Source organism: Dermochelys coriacea, chromosome 7, assembly GCF_009764565.3.
Source record: "Dermochelys coriacea isolate rDerCor1 chromosome 7, rDerCor1.pri.v4, whole genome shotgun sequence".
Classification (NCBI taxonomy): domain Eukaryota; kingdom Metazoa; phylum Chordata; order Testudines; family Dermochelyidae; genus Dermochelys; species Dermochelys coriacea.
Window position 1 is genome coordinate 1,814,125 of NC_050074.1, and position 17,335 is coordinate 1,831,459.

The 17,335-nt window shown below is 43.3% G+C and overlaps 1 protein-coding gene across 1 annotated transcript in view; it reads right to left on the bottom strand.

Annotated features, from left to right (window-relative positions):
* ACOX2 (acyl-CoA oxidase 2) overlaps window positions 1-17,335 on the bottom strand; it is a 31,691-nt gene that overhangs the window by 9,866 nt on the left and 4,490 nt on the right. The window contains exons 3-12 of the mRNA XM_038409606.2: window positions 16,991-17,153; window positions 13,823-13,974; window positions 12,827-12,934; window positions 10,919-11,038; window positions 10,239-10,354; window positions 9,224-9,396; window positions 7,745-7,907; window positions 6,477-6,667; window positions 3,425-3,586; window positions 2,243-2,348 (exon numbers count right to left, since the gene is read on the bottom strand). Coding sequence (XP_038265534.1) covers window positions 2,243-2,348; window positions 3,425-3,586; window positions 6,477-6,667; window positions 7,745-7,907; window positions 9,224-9,396; window positions 10,239-10,354; window positions 10,919-11,038; window positions 12,827-12,934; window positions 13,823-13,974; window positions 16,991-17,153 — 1,454 coding nt within the window. The remainder of the gene's footprint in view (window positions 1-2,242; window positions 2,349-3,424; window positions 3,587-6,476; window positions 6,668-7,744; window positions 7,908-9,223; window positions 9,397-10,238; window positions 10,355-10,918; window positions 11,039-12,826; window positions 12,935-13,822; window positions 13,975-16,990; window positions 17,154-17,335) is intronic.

The following is a 17,335-nucleotide window of genomic DNA, read 5'->3' on the forward strand; positions in this document are numbered from 1 at the left end:
GCGTGTTCAGGGCTGTCTTCAGTGAACCAGGAAGTGTGGTGGGAAAAGTTACAAATGACCATGCTTTGTGTCCTAATTCCATTCCTGGGTTGGGTCACTCGCACGCACACACGTATGTATCTGGGGAATTCAGCACAGAACTCAAGCTTCACTTCGTTTTCACTCTTGCTCTTCCATTGAATACTGTGTTTTGCTTTGATAAACACCTGATACAATCAGTATTTTGTTTATTTACAAATCCGGGTCAGATTCTGTCCGTCACTCTCTCCGCTGACTGAACTTCTATTCCACAGTTGGTAGGGCATTTCTGGCCCTTATTTATCCTAGTCTTGTGATGCATGGGCCATTTCTACCATTCCTGCCCGCCCGCCACCAAGATCATGGACTATGGAAGTCAATGGGGGAGAGGGGGTTCAGTCCTTGATTTGAATGAGTGCAGGATCAAGCCTGCATTCCAGATTTTTGCACAGAGAAGGCTGAATGAAAATATTTTGTTTATTGGCCCTGATCCCTTTCTCTGGGGGTCAGGAGAGGAGAGGGCAGGCTCCAAAATGGAAGTTTTTATTTCAATTTCTTTCCATTTGAAATGTATCTAATTGATTCATTGGACAATTTTTGGGAAAACTTCTAACTAAAACATCTTTGTTCCACTCAAACTGTTTCACAGAAAAGAATTCCAGTTTTTCAATCATCCCTAATAATAAATGCTGCACTTTTTTGTTTTACTTATCCATGCTGAATACCCTGCTCCACTGAGACAGCTTGTAGCTCTTCCATCTACCAGAAAGGGTGAAAACACACACCCTGGGCAGCTGGCTGGACTGTCATGCCATTAGAGAGAGCCAATATTGCTCAAAGTGGATTTAGTTACTTCTGCTTTTGAAAGATTACATTGAGCTGGAAGATCATAGTGCACTGTTTCTTTTGAAAGTGCGATTAGTCTGAGAGGAATAACCTCTCTAATGTTTTCAAAGGCATTGGGCAGTATTTTCCTGGTGGGAAGCACTTGCACTGTTGTGAACTTTGGCTGCTGGATTAAGCACATTGGGTGCAGTTTCCTGTTTAAGGGGACATCTAAGCAATGCTGCTGCAGTTGAGTGGTCAGTTTCCTTTATACACCACCCATGTGAGGGATCTATACTTTGTCCAGTTTAATTTGGACAGTCTCTCACTGATGCTGAGCATCCAAGCACACATTTCAGAAGAAATTAGATTTTAAACATTTTAATTTTAGTAAAACAAATAACCTACAGATCTTTATTTTCAAAAATGTTCTCCTTTAGATAAAAAGGGTACAAGAGGATAACTTTATTTTTAACATGGTTGCAGCAAAATTTGAAACTTTCCAGAGAACTTATTTTGATCTGTTGCCTACTAGAGACGTAATGAAATTCCAAGTGTTTTAATTTCCCCCTTGAATGAGATTTCTCTAATTATATTTTCACCTGGTGTGCTCCATTTAAGAGCTGAAGTGTAGAGAGAGTTAACTCAGCTGTCTCGGCACATTTCAGTGTGGGGAATGTATATTTTGCCTGTCTGAATTCTCACATCAGTTTCATCAGGATATCCGGTCATTTTCAGGTCTCGCTAAATTGATCTTATTTATTCCTTTGCCTTCTTTTAAGGTGGAAATTACAGTATCGGACTTATCACGGTTCCTGTTTTTTGGTAGGAGAAATACCTTTTAAAGCTAAAAAGGAAATAGGCCTAATTCACCCTGGGTGTTACTCTAAGAGACTCCAATACACTTATGTTGGGGTAAATTTTGCCCCAATGACCCCACAACTTTTTCTGATTCTAGCACTGAAGTCAAAAGGAAATGAACATTTTCAATGGCAATTGAGTTAAATGGTGATTTGTGATACTGCGTTCCAGTGCAGAGAGAACAGAACTGGGAGCCAGTTCCTCCGCTACTGGCTGATGTGTGACCATGGATGAGTCATTTCACCTCTCTATGGATTCTGTTTCCCCTCCTGCCTCTTGTTTTCTCGACTGTAACATCTTTGGGACAGAAAGTGTCTTTCACTCTGTTTGTACTGTACCTAGCACAATGGGGCTCTGATCTCAGCTACGAGCTCTAGTATAAGCTGTACGGAATAGAATACAATAGAATAGATGCTTCTGTCATTCAAACAGTAAATAATTGGGAATGTTACTAAATCTGTTTAAGCTGACCATAGGTTCCTGTTGTCTGTCATTAGCCATACCAAGGAGGGCTAATGAATACTGGATTTGTACTAACCTTCGCAGCCTGTACAAGCTGTATTGTGCACTTGTTCCATGCCTCGTACTGTTCTGCCCCTGACTGAACCAAAGCCTGTAGTTTGGTTGCTGCGTTTCCGAGGAGCCTGGGAAGAAAATTATTTATATTGTACATGTCTATAAACACACTCTATATTCACCACTCTACATACCCACCATGTCAAAAAGACATGTCTGAAGCGAGTAGTTTAAATGAATTTCATTTCACGTACCCTGAAGGCAAAGATCTTTGGCCATGGAAACTGAAACAGTCTAACCACAAGTCAGAGAAAAACACTCAGGCAACTCATCCACTAAAGGACCTTCACCAATAGTTGCTCACGTCTCTGTTTAGCTGGAACCATGTGCATTTGCTTTAGCTTTTGAATGAGGTGAGAGAGAGCGCGCGCAATAGATTTAAAGAAATTGTGACAGAATATTTATAACTGATTGTCCCTGACGCTGCTGCCTTCAGTACGCTGAGCCAGATACTGTTCTAATGTACTACAGTATAAATCTACAACGACTTCAGGGGAGGTACTCTGCATTTACATTGGTGTAAACAAGAGGAGGATTTGGCTTGCTGTTTTCTCCTGGGTTCTAGAGACCCGCAATGTCACTTGATCTGTAAATGTGTATAACCTATTATTAATTTGCTGTAGTACTCAAGGGCTAGAATCCAAGTTGGAGGTCCATTGTGCAAGGTGCTGGACAGACAATTTGAAGAAGGAATTAGTTTCTTAAGCATCTGATATTTTATTTTTCTTGGCAACATTTAGAATGACACAGAGTTAAATCGCCCAGCAATCTCTCTGGATGGCAGAGATTCCATTTGGTGACTTGTATTTCTACTGATTTTGATTTTAAAACCCAACGCTGCTCAGAATATGTTAACTGTTACATGTTATGCATGGCTTTAAAAATCCTACTATTCTGCATTAGATATTTAATATTAATAGGATCTGGAGCAGAGAACTGACTCACTTACAAAGGGAAGGGGCGGAATCTTCATTTCTGCGAAAATGGCATGACAAGTTTTTGCTGAATTTAAACTACCGTCTCCTTTTTTTAAGCTAAGAAGCCGATTTAGGTGCTTTTCTTATTTCTGATGAAGGATTTGAATTCAAGGACTACCTGAGTGTTAAACTTGGAAAAGTTTCTCCTCCAGTCCCTTTTTACTGACCTGGTTGCTCTGTGCCGATAGGCCTCTGCGTAAATGTCTGGTTTGAGAAAGTCCATCTTGGTCCATGCCTGACACTTTCCAGAGTCCACCGAAGACAGATAGGCGGCGGATGGAGGGATGGGCTGGCCAGAGTGAACTGCTGCAAGGCACTTTACCAGAAACCTGACAACAGGGTGACAGAATGGGTCCTCATCTCGGTATGTTTCCAAAATTGCAGCATGTCCTGAAAGTGACCCCTTTTGAGGAGACCTGAGGCTTCTTGAGCTGAAGCCAGATGCAAACCCTGGGAAGTGTATTTGAATACATATCGGGTCATGGTTTGGAAACCTGGGGAGTTACTCTCAAAATGTAGGACCCTTTCTCCTCTGATATGAGGTGGGGAAAGAGGTTCCTCATTTTCCTGTCACAAGCTCCTGTCTCCTTCTGTGCATCCCCACCCGGACTGTATCACATTTGACATCTAGTTAGCCAAGCAGGGCTGGACGGGCCCTACACCACATGTTAAGCGATAACTCCTTTTGGTTGCTTAGTAACCTAAGCTGCTCTCCACTCCTCTATGGGAGCCAAGCACTCTGCCTCCGTGGTGCACAGAGCCTGGGGAAAGAACATGGCTTTGTGAGTTGGGCTTAACTAGTGGACTTCAAACCCAGGTTGAATTTTAGTTTAGTTTTCATTTTAGGACATGCATCCTTAAAGAATCTGTTGTTTGCAGATGCAATAGGCTGCACTGAACCTGTTTGTTCTGTGCAAACAACTGCAAGGTGTCTGTGTGGTGAGGGAGGAGCAGTGAGTTCCTATGACCTGTCAAAAGTCTAAAACCCACCAATCAGTTAACAGGGATATTGTTTTCTGTGTGCTGTTTGCAGCAACCTGATGTAATGGGCCTGGCTTTCCACAGGGTCTGTCTAGTGTTTGTGTCCTGATGAATGTTTAGAATGGGTGTTGATATTGCTTTTAACATGATTCCATCTGTGTGATAATTAGATAGTTCTCTTTAAAACTGCATGAGCCACAAAACTAGGAAAGTTAAAGGCAATTTGTGTTTGGTGCATTTATCCTCTTTTAAAAAAAAAAAAAAAAAAAAAAACTGCATGAGCATGAAAGATGTTGACATGAGAGCCCCAAATACTGAATCCAGGAATGAAAGTAAGTTGGAGGACTTACCAGTATGCGGGAGTCCTGAGCAGAGGGCGTGGCCTCAACTGGAAGAGGCAGGGACTTAAATCCCTTAAATTTTGAGAAGGTAAACTTGTTCCACTTAGACCAGGCTGTGGCCTGTTCCAGTGATGTTATTTTCCTTTGGATACATAGTCTGCTAATTATCTACAGTGGATAAAACACAGGAAAGGTGTAGTGCTAACATCTAATTGGAGTAATAAAACATGCACTTAGCTAAAATGGGAAAAATCCAGTCCATGTCCCGAGAGAGAGAGAGAGAGATCCACCCCACACCTCCATCACTATCCACCCACTGTGCTTGCTGGCAGTACCAATAGCAACGCCACAGACAGGACGGACTCAGAGATGACCTCTGTACTGTAGTCTATTACTTCTGGAGATGGTCCATCCAGGTCAAGGCTGAGTCACATCAATGGGACTTGGTGGTGAAGCTCACACTGCTTCTGTCTGTCTACCTGTACACAGAAAAAGAGATTCAGTCAGAGGTGAAAGTAAGCCGGTGCACCGTACCGGGACTGGCTTTCCCAGACGGCAATTTAAATCACCCCTGAGCTACCAGCTGCAGAGCTGGCTGGGAGTCTCAGGGCTTGGGGGCGATTTAAAGGGCCCAGGGCTCCCAGCCGCTACTACCGCAGCTGGAGCCCCGGGCCCTTTAAATCACTGAGGAGCCCTGGGGGCTCCCAGCTGCCACCGCTACCCTGGGGCTCGGGGCTCTGGCAGAGTTTTAAAGGGCCTGGGGCTCCGCTGTGGTAGCAGCTGCCAGAGCCCCGAGCCCGTTAAATCCCCGCCAGAGCCCTGCTGCCCAAGCCCTGGGGTAGCGGCGGCCAGGCTCTGGCGGGGATTTAAAGGGCCCTGGGGCTCCAGCCGCAGCTACTGCCCCGAGCCCTTTAAATCCCTTCCGGAGCCCTGCTGCCGCTACCCCAGGGCTTCGGCAGCAGGGCTCCGGCGGGGACTTAAAGGCCCCAGGCGGTAGCAGGGGCTGGAGCTCTGGGGCCCTTTAAATTCCCGCCGGAGCCCTGCTGCCACTACCCTAGGGCTTTAAATTGCCGTCTGGGAAAGCCAGTCCCGGTACGGTGCACCGGCTTACTTTCACCTCTGACTGAATCTCTTTTTCTGTGTACAGGTAGACAGACAGAAGCAGTGTGAGCTTCACCACCAAGTCCCATTGATGTGACTCAGCCTTGACCTGGATGGACCATCTCCAGAAGTAATAGACTACAGTACAGAGGTCATCTCTGAGTCCGTCCTGTCTGTGGCGTTGCTACTGGTACTGCCAGCAAGCACAGTGGGTGGATAGTGATGGAGGTGTGGGGTGGATCTCTCTCTCTCTCTCGGGATGTGGACTAGATTTTTCCCATTTTAGCTAAGTGCATGTTTTATTACTCCAATTAGATGTTAGCAGTGCACCTTTCCTGTGTTTTATCTGCTGCAGATAATTAGCAAAAACAACATCACTGGAACAGGCCACAGCCTGATCTAAGTGGAACAAGTTTACCTTCTCAAAATTTAAGCTTAATTTAAAATTACCTTAAAAGGCAACAAATTCCATTGAAAACTCTTTCCCTAACTGTTATTGTGTGGAGGGGTATTTTCACTTCACCTCCCAATGACAGGATCTTGAGGTAGGTACAACGTATCCAAGCTGTTTACAAACCACCATCATCATGGAATCTCAAGACCCAAAGCAGTAGGGACGGACAGTGACTGTTCCCCCTCCTTTCCTGCCTGTGGGCGTGAAAACTGAATCTTTTGTGAAATGGGTTTGATTTGGGCATGCATTATAGGAAAGCTGTTGATGTCCTTTGGAGAAGATGCTGTTGGGAGTGAGAGGACTTGGAGGCAGGCTATTACACAAACAGGGCTGAATAGTTACCTGGCAGTTTGCAGGAACAGAACTGTGTTTTCCCCTTCGTAAGTACAAGAAGCGACTAATTTAGTATACAAAAAAGGGAGTCCACTCAGCGCAGAGTAACCATGTCCTCCACAGGCTCTGAGACAGACCGCTGCCCCTGCTGTGCAGTAGTTTGTAATTATGGCTTTAAGGCCTGAAGTAAGCGCATGAAGCTGTATAAAAAGCAGACACGTTGTTAATAGTGAAGGAATTTGGCCTTTGGCCACACAATTTCTGTGATGAAAGCCATTAAAAGTTTATAAAAAGCTAAATTACAGTATTCTCTGGTAAATCTGACTACTTTAGTGTAGGTCCTCTGGCTGCATGCAAACTCAAGGGCCTGATTTTTGTCCACTTGTGTCCTTGCAAATTTGCACATGCTCACACCATGTGCACTTTTTCTAAACCGTGTTGCCAGGTGATTCATAGGCTATGTCTACATGGCCCCGCAGTTTGACTATGGGCATGTGACTTGCAGCATTCCTACACTGTAACTCTCCCATGTGGAACGAAAAGGTAGCTATTTTGCATTAACTTAGTCCTGTTTGAAGAGGAGTGCATTGATATGAACTAGATCCCTTTTAGCTCATGCTGCAGCATTCACATGGGGGAGTCTCAGGCTCCAGCTTCCTTATTTCTCTGGGGGTGCTCAACCTCTGCCCCTTCCCCCCAAGGCCCCATGTCTGGTCTGCTTCTTTCCGCTTCGCGCCCCCCTCCCCCACCTCTTCATGCCTTGTTCCCCCTACCCTGAGCGCACTCCTCATCCCAATTTACAGGCACTCACTGGTTTTCCCCCAAAGTTACATACTTTGGTTCTCAGCCCAGAATAGGGTTGCCAACCCTCCAGGATTGTCCTGGCGTCTCCAGGAATTAAAGATTAATCTTTAATTAAAGATTGTCATGTGATTAAACGTCCAGGAATATGTGCAACCAAAATTGGCAATCCTAGCCCAGAAGTTAATTTTTTGAGAGTGTGGAAAGACTGAAGTAAATCTGAGCCACGTTGATCTGTCGGATCATTAAAACAATGTTTTCTCAAGCTAAAAAACCTTTCAAATGCTGTCTCTTGCATGCAGATAATGTCCAGATCTGAGTTGTAATCTCTCTGTAGGCCTTGGGCAAATAATTTAAGATCCCAGTGCTTCAGTTTCCCATCTATCTAGTGGGGTGCTTTGTAAATTATTTGAGATCTAGGGACAGTGTGTGCAAATAATAGTAATGATTATTTTATTATTTTTGTTGCAGATTACCTCAGGTAGTGAATCAAAATTCCCCTGTTTGATCTCGGTGTATCCTTTGTTGTAAAACTCATTCACGTAGGCATTCATGAAATGAAAGGCATAGGCTGTTGCTAGCAGAGGTAGTAGCTTTTGTTGCTGAGTCTGGTAGTCTAGGATTTTTGCCTCTGGATCACTGTAGGAAGATGATTTCTGATTATAAAGTATGGAAGGCTGTGGACAGCAATTATTATTAGTTTAGTTTGAAATGCCTTTGTAATCTAAGGAGCCCAAAGTATTTTTGCTTTGCAAGCAGGATCCTCTGGTCTGAAAGCAGCTCACAAACTGACCAACTCCCACTGATGTTTCTGTAATAAAGGCACAGAAGGTTAAAGGTGCTTTAGCAAAATTTCTTCTTCAACTGAGGGAAAGAATAATTGAAAATAGAAGTGGAAAAGCCCTGGCAACAGCAACAACTTCCTTACACAGAGACACACACTTACAGATCATCTTGTCTTGTTATCAGTATTAATAGTCCAATCCAAATGGTCAAACTTCAAAAGCTCTCTTGAATACAGAATGTGTATTTTTTTTAATGTGCACTGTTAGAGTAAAGATTATAAAAGTATACGATACCTATCCTTTGGGTCAAACCCTGTATTTCTTATGAAAATATTTGGACCTTGCCGCTTTTTTTGTCTAATTTATTCTTCACTTTTTTCTGTGTTTAGTTTTTGCCCAAAATTGAGCTTGCCCATGAAACTAAACTAGTCAGCTTCCTATTAGCAAACTGGTGCAGTGTTTGAGTTGCACATTTGAAGGAGACTTTGCTTTCACTGGAATTCTGAAATAAATAAATAAATCATGAAAGTATTTAAAGTTTTGGGTCTAAGTCAATTGAACAATAGCCATCTAATACAGTCATTACACAGGGACTTATACTGCTAATAAAAATTCCACACTGTACAATGAGCTATTCACTAGGGACAAAGTGGGTGAGGTAATATTTTATTGGACCAACTGTTGGTAAAAAAGAGAAGCTTTCGAGCTACACAGAGCTATTCTTCAGGTTTGGGAGTGACATGGCTACACCAACGCTGCGTTCACTAGCGAATCAGTTTAATGTTGCATCCATTAATAGAATGGGACTGAAGAAGAAGAATTCTCTACCCCATCAGTGTTTTTTTCAAGATTCTGCTGGATTATGTAATCATGAAGGATGGCCAATCAGGGAGAAGATAACAAGTGATCCTTCCTGGCTGTTGGAGTATATAAAGCTTAGATCTTATCTCAGACAGTAATTGTGAATGGGGTCTCCTGGGATTTGAAAAGTTGTTAGTGTATATAGCGATGGAAGATGTTAATTTCCTTCCTCAAATAGAAAGGTGAATAAACTGATGACATGGTGATGAGATCACGTGTGAAAGGAGACAAGAATAAAAGCATAAAATAGAGAAGGGGGGCACAGTGTGACACTGCACCTGTCCCCCTTGTTTATCTGCATGCCATTACCTTGGGTTCAACTTGGATTGCCGGCGAACCACAGAATATCTGATGGCGATGGTGCAGGCCCTCAACAGCATGGGTATAACTTCAGTCCCAAGCATCTGAACACGTGTCACAATCATGGTCAAGTAGTTAATCTTATCAGACCCTCGTTTCACGTAGGTGCCATCTGGTAGAACCTAGACTTTGAAATACAGAGTAATAAAACAGCATCCATGGAGGGCAATAGTTGTCTTCAGTAAAATAGATGGTTCTGTGGTCATTTTATGTTGAGGAAAATGAACATGGAGCTAAATATTCCAGTATATAAGGAATAAAGTACCCATTTTAAGATACATGCTCTTTCTTCTGCTGACACCAGTATATTTTGCCTGCATCGTAATCTTTGTCACAGCAGTTCCCAAACTGTGGGTTGTGACCCCAAGCGGGGTCACTCCATCAGTGGATGAGGTTGCAGCAATCCTGCATGTGTGGAGGATATCATTTTACAAAATGGTGTTCTCCACACAGCACAACCACACGTGTGAGGTCATGCTGCATGGAAGATGCTATTTTGCTCTACAAAATGGCACCTTCCATGCAGCATGACTACACACACACACACACACACACACACACAGCCTGTGCGTGTGGGAGATCACACTGTGCAAAGGATGCCCTTTTGTAAAGCAACATGGCATCCTCCACGCAGCATGACCTTGCATGTAGGGTGTGTGCAAGATCACGCTGCACGGAGGCTGCCATTTTTAAATGGTGCCTTCCATCCTGTCTGGGGCTGCAGGAAGCAATACATCTGAAAATGGGGTCTTGCAGGGCAAAGGTTTGGGAGCTGCTGCCTTAACCGCTAACTTGTGACTTCTGATGTACAGAGTACATTTAGGATACAGGTAAATTCCACCCTCATCTACAATTCCCAGTGAGTTCAATTGAAGTTGCATGCACATCTGAGGATGACATTTTGCCATAACTCTAGATGTTTTTGGATCTGCTTGAAGTGTTTGTGGTTTAATACATCACATACCTGAGAGAATCTGCTCAGCATGTTTTCTCTGGGAATATTAATGTTGTGCAGCATGAGATAGCCATTGTCAATGTGTTCAAAATTCATTTTGGGACCGATGTCTCCCACAATGACCCCTAAGGAATGGGAAGATGGATCCTGTTTACTTCCATTGGAACTTTGGTTTTCTTAATACTTCAATAGGTTTGTAGATCTAGCACTAAGTAACATTCAACTCCCTGACCCTTCCCTTGAAGAAAACTTTTCCCAGGGTGCGAGGGAGGTAACTGAGTCCCAAAGGGCTGTCTGCCTACCTTACCTATCTACTGATTTATAGGTGCTGCCTGGGGAACAATGTTAATACCAAAAATGGATACAGCAGCACAGCTAGGAGCCTTGACATTTCACAATTGAAAGTAGATTTAGGCTGAAGCTGCCAAAGGGCATTACCAATGATTCTTCAGTTAAAGGGTTTGGGGGAATTATAGCTATGCTAGGCCAATGTTTGACAATTGTAAGTACTGTTTGAGACTCCCCTGAAAATTCAGGAATATCTTTATAAGTACTTGGTGCTACATTGGGACAGCTGTCAGGTGTCCATGTAGGACTATTCAAAATTCAGGCCCAGTGTTTAGAAAATATGCTGAGAGTGTACTAGACAAGGTAACTGAAGCATCACTGTAGGATCTGGAGTAAATTACCTGGTGCAGGTGAATGGTCACGAAGGCTGCGGATCTGCAGGATGAAGGCATGCAAACCATAGCACTTTCCTTTAATATACAACTGGGCAAAAACCACAGCGTGGGTTGCTGATCTGCCCACTAGAAGGGGAAAGAATACCAGGTTTCTCTTAGATTAGATACAATAAATGCTTTTATAGTTAAATGCAGCAGACATTGGTTCTGTTTGATGTAACACATGGAGTAGTCAATAGTGAATGATTCCTTGAGGAAGATGTGATCTAGTGGATTGAGCAGGAATCTTGGGAGCCAGGAAATCCCTGAGTAGTTCTCCTAGCACTGTTCATTTTCTGGATTATCTTTTGTAAATCACTTAAGCCTCCTGCCTCAGTTTCCCTTTGAAATGAGGAGACTCGTCTACCTAAATAGTTAATGCTCATACAGGTCCTAGAATATTTACGATGCTATTGAAGTATGAAGTATTTTGTAGTAATTGCCTTGGGTTCTGCAGCTGTATGTGGAACGTGCCATCCTCAAACCAAGGGGAACCTGAGACACTGGCTTGTGAGTACGGGTGCTGATACTCTGCACTTCTGTAGCTTTCCTGACATTAGTGAATTTGTCCTCTCAACACCCTGCAGAGGGAGTACTGTGTGTGTTATCCCAGCGTTACAGGTAAGGAAACTAGCACAAGAAATGAATGCCCGGATCCCACGACTCCTGGTTCCATCTTTCTCTGTAATCAGAAAACTATTCCTTCCTTCCTTCCACATCCAGACTGAGGGGACAAAACCCACTCCTTTCGCTGGTTTCTAATTTCTAAAGGTACTTTGGGAAGGTCTGCAACCGACAGGTAGCAAACTGATCGCAGGGTTAATTGTGATCTGTGAGTACCTACGCAGGGAGAAGACATCTGACACTTGTGATATTGGGGACTGTGGCTTTTAGGGCTGAGCTTCTCAGACAGATGCTGGTTGAGGTGTGGTGAAGCTCTTGTTAAACACAGTCAGTTGGAACTGGACACGGAATAAAGCAGAGCTCTTGCAAGCACCTTAAGCATTGAGTGATCACTGCACACCACAGGAGGGAGCCCTTTGCTACAGCAGGCAAAGGGTCTGTATTTCCACACTGCATTTGGAGGTGTGCTTGCAGCATGTGTAGATGTACACAAGCTAGCTTCACTCGAGCTAGCAAGAGTATCAACAGCAGTGAAACCATGGTACCGCGGAGTTGCCAACCGAGTGAGTACCCAGGGTCCCAGGCAGGATTGAACTGCCCATGCTGCAGCCCATGTTCCCGCAGCTTCACTGCTCTGCTACCCAAGTGTGCAAGGTTAAAGCTATCTGAGGTGTGTCTATACATGCTGCAATCCATCTCCAGTTGCTGTGTAGACTTACCCAAAGGCTTAACAAGATCCAGTTGCTGGAAATTGAAGCTCGAAATTTTTAATTGGAGATAGGATGAAATGTTTAACAGTGGGGGATAATTAACCTGTGGAACAACTTCCCAAAGGGGGTGATAAATTCACTATCACTTGAGTCTTTAAACTGAGACTGGAAGTAACTCCAAGATCTGTTTTAGTTCACCCACAAGTCATTGGGCACATAGTGTCACTTGGAGTAGAGAAGAAGGATTCCCTACATAGCAGGAGTCACTGGGTGGATCTCTCTGGCCTGTGCTGTGCAGGAGGTCAGTCTAGATGGTCATAATGGTCCCTTTTGACTTTTAAATACATGAATAAATATTTACAACAAGTGGCTCACCCAGTCACAAAGCTCAGCTTTAAAATGTAATCCTAATATGTTTTAGGGTGCAAGCAAAGGCAGCTTTGACATCCACATGCCAAGTTAAGTCGGGGAGTGGGAGGGGAGAGTGACTGAATGGTGCAGACTAGGAACACTAGAGTGTAATTCTGAGTTTGGTACTTACAGTCTCCAGGCCACCACTTCATTGCAGAGATCTTTGGTGTATTCAGTGTAAATTCCTGAGTGGAAATGTCAAAAACTGCTGTTGTCTCCAAACCCTGAAGAAATGTCCCTGCACAAAGATAGATGGACATAATCCCTCAGTATGTCAGAAGGGTCATCTGAGAGATGGGTACCACATCCTTGAGGCCTTACTGCAGAAAAGTGACACGGGACCTCTGGTAGATCATTAGCTCTCCCTTCCTACCTGGCCCCTTCCTCTCAGAGAAGGATCTGCCAGAGACTGTACATTCAGTGCAGGCCCTTGCAGCTCTCTCCATAGGATATTTAAGGCTGGGCCTAACCTGCAGGCTTCTGGAGTTTTTTTACACTAGTTTTTTCCCTCGAGTTAACTTGCAGTAGTTACACCTTTTTGGAAGCTAGTATGGACACTCCCCAAATGTTGTGGTTTACTCTCTGGCTTGGAACCCAGCCTGGTGAGTGCTACCCTAAAACCCATCTCCCAAGCGCATCTATCCTTGATGTAATCTGGCAAATCCCTCTCCCAGGAATAGAAAACGTATAACCAAATATATCCCCACAACCAACTCCTGGGATGAGGGTGACCCTCTTGGATCCTGGTTTTCTGGCATCCAACTCCAAGTCTTCCCCTTCCACCACCTGAACTTTTCAGAATCAAAAAGCAAAACTCAGCTTCCAGCAGACTTTCTCTGACACCCATTTTTTTCCTGCCAGCTCTATAAAGGGAGAAAGGCTTTTTCTCTTCCTTTGGGAGTCTTCTGCAATCCACAGCTGAACATCTCCACAACCTCTAAACTCAAGTCTCTGAAATTTGTTGGGTGGGAGCAGCTGATTGCCCCAAAGGGCGTCTCAGGTTGTAAACAATCTTTGGCCATATCCTAAGATGAAGTCCATGAGGCTGAGCCAATTTACACCAATTGAGCATCTGGGCCAGTGTTTTTCTTCCTAAGGAAAAGCTACATTTTCTCTGTAGACTTACCATGTCCCAATTCAGTTTGAGCATAGGTTCCTATAATGTGGTATTTGTCAGCAAGTGGGATCCATTTGGCAATCTGTTCATCTGTTCCCAGGGCCAAGATACTGTTCTTAAAGACTCTGTGGACGTTAAATGCTAGGTCTCCTCCAAGTGCCCTGGAAGGAACGTACGGACAGTATTCTGCATGAGTGCTAGTTCCAAGAATATGGTTAATGCAACCGTCCCAATGCATAAGGCATTTTAAAAAATCTTCAGCACCTACCAGTTCTGAGTTCCCATTGTTACTGATCTTTTGAATTAATTTTGTAACAGAACACATCTACACGGGAAGTGCGAGAAAAATAATCCTTCAAAGCTGGTTCTGTTTTGTCTTTAATAGCATACCTTGCTTGAGAGTTATTTGTTTGATGATTACACCTCATTGTCTTTTAATTGGAAAGACTTTTCGGATCAGCTTAGTAGTATTGAACTGAGATTCTAAAAAACACCATCCAACCCCTAAACTTTCTTTGATTTTTATTAACTCTTTCTTCTCTTTTCCCCCTTTCATCTTTCCTCTTCCTTCTATTTAAATCACAACCAAAAATACTGAATATCACTGATTTCAGCTGGAACGGACTGAGCTGCATCTGCTGTCACTTAGGACTTAGACAACTTTGAACTTACCTAACTCTTTTTTAAAATGTCAAGTCAGTTCCTCTGACAACATGCCAACCGGCTCAACTGCACGGTGCCGTCCCAGAATGGTGCATTCTGAGATTCTGCAGCCCATAGGAACTTAGATAATGTCATTTCAGTAGCACAGGGTGAAAATTTCTCTTTTGTAAAATATTTAATTATTTTTATAAAATAGAAACAGTGAGAAGAGGTAGAAGGAGTCTGAAGTACCCTTCCTTCTGGAGTTTCTCCTTCTGCACAGAAGGTAGCTCACGTTTTGTCACATGTGGAAATCTTTGCTCAGTGGAGCTGATTAATCTATCTCCTTACATTATTTGCAACACCTTGTTTTACTGCAGTGCCATCATAAGCACCTCTGTTAGAAACTGATGGACACTTGTTCTCTTTAATAAATGATCATCCCCTTCCTGTTGTACAGGACCTTGGAAAGCTTCAAGATCACCTAGGGTGGGGCGGAAGAAACGTGTGTGAGGGAATGCCTGAAGGAAGATTGTACTGCACAGTAGTGATAAACTCTTTAGCTAGCTAGCTAGGAATATACATTATTAAAAATGAATTTTCAAAACAGTTTGTAGAGATATTTTCCACTGTTTCACTATCGCTGTCATAAACATACAGCTAAGGATAGCATAAAATCCCTCCTTTACCTGTAAGGGGTTAAGAAGCTTAAATAACCTGGTTGGCACCTGACCAAAAGGACCAATAAGGGAAGAAGATCCTTTCAAATCTGTGGGGGGAGGTTTTTGTTTGTGCTCTCTTTGTTGTTCTCTCTTGGACAGAGGGACCAGGGCAGGAAAAAAACATCTCCTAAAACGGTACCTGAAATAAGCATCTAAGATTATAAAAATTGTCAGTAATAGCAAGGAAATGCGTTAGATTATCTTTTGTTTTAGCTTGTGAATTTTTCCTATGCTAAGAGGGAGGTTTATTCCTGCTTTTTGTAACTTTCAAGTTGAGCCTAGAGAGGAATCCTCTGTGTTTTAAATCTTATTACCCTGTAAAATTACCTTCCATCCTGATTTTACGGAAGTGCTTCTTTTACTTTTTTCTTTATAATAAAGTTTTTCTTTTAAGAACCTGATTGGTTTTTAGTGTCATAAAAACTCAAGGGTCTGGTCTGTGCTCACTTGGCTAACCTATTGGTTAGTATATTATTCTCAAGCCTCTCCAGGAAAGGGGGTGAAGGGGTTTGGGGGGATATTTTGGGAAATAGGAACTCCAAGTGGTCCTTTTCCTGAATCTTTGTCTAACTCACTTGGTGGCGGCAGCAATACTGTCCAAGGACAAGGAAAGGATTTGTGCCTTGGGAAAGTTTTTAACCTAAGCTGGTAGAAATAAGCTTAGGGGGTCTTTCATGAAGGTCCCCACATCTGTACCCCAGAGTTCACAGAGGGGAAGGAACCCTGACAATCTCCAACACTGTGAGGCACTTTGAAGAACTTGCCATGTGATTATATATGAGATGCAGGCTAGGGACTCGGTCCTCCTGCAAGGCACTCAGCCCTGTTTCAACAAAGCACTTATGCACACGCTTAACTGGAAGCACATGACTAGTCCCATTGATGTCAATGGGGAAAGGGACCTGATGAAAGCAGATGTGTGGGGTTATCACCAGGGTGCTGATAGGCTATTTTCTTATTTTCTGGTTGGGGAAAGCCGCTGGTTATTTTGTCATTGCATTTAAAAATTCTATCAAAGGCTCCAAGAGCCCAGGATAACAGCTTTCCCCCTTTATGCATATAGCTAAATAAATACACGAACCAAACTTTTTTTTTATTAAAAAAATGGAACTTATCCAACAATTTTGTAAATTCCTTGCCTTTTTCATGAATTCAAAAGCTGAGCTGCAGTGACTGTTTGCAAACCATGTTGTCAGATTTTCATACTAGTGGCCTTTCACTGGAGTAGCATTTTATCCTACGGAAGAGACTTAAAAATTCAGTTGAGATGGCATTCTCTGTCTTCAGCTGTGGGGATGAGAACCTTTCATGGGGAACTGGAGTTATCATTCCAGGTCTCATGCTACCATCTTGCTGGTAAATGCTGACAATCCACTTTCATATTTTAACTCAGAATTTTTAATGTGTTTCTGGTTGTTCTTGTGGATTGTTTAAAAGGATCACGCGAGTTGGGAGCCCGGCCCGAGTTCTTTCAGGCCACATCTGTCTTCACAAGCAGCACCCGTGGGAAGGGTGTGTGAAAGGACAGTGCGAGGAAGCTGGATCCGCTGCCATTTCCAGTATGCTGAGTCACCTTTATTACTTTGCAAGAGCAGCTGTATGTTACTTCTTGAGTGGTTCCCTTGGAGTTTTATACTAATGTTTTTCTTTTCTCTGAGGCACAGTGCTAAAGTAAATATCGGTAGCATGCTTGTGGGGGAACCCCTGTTAATCAGTCCATTAACAGTTGCAGCCTCCAGCCTCTTAACTGGGGTGTGTGTGATTTAAGCAGATTATTTTTTTTAAAGAAAAATAATAATATTAAAGCCATTACCTATAGCAGTACTTAATTTCAGGCCCGTTTTCAGTCCATCCCATTTGATGCATTTTCTCCTTGAGGTGAACAGACTTTCTGACTGCTGCTTCATACCTCTCATTCTGGCTCTGAAAGTATTGGTTTTCTCTGCTAAATCCAGGGTCACTGTGAATAACTGCCTCTGTAAAACAGAACAGGAGAGCTCACTCTGCGGAAATACTGCTTGGGGTGCCTCTGCCCCAATATGATCAGTCTCAGCAAACCCTGAGCTGTGTATGAAAGCAAGCTGCAGCCATGGAAAGCTTTACTATGGTGTTGGCTGCCCACAGGGAAAGCCTCACCTGGCAAAGCTCTCTGCAGACA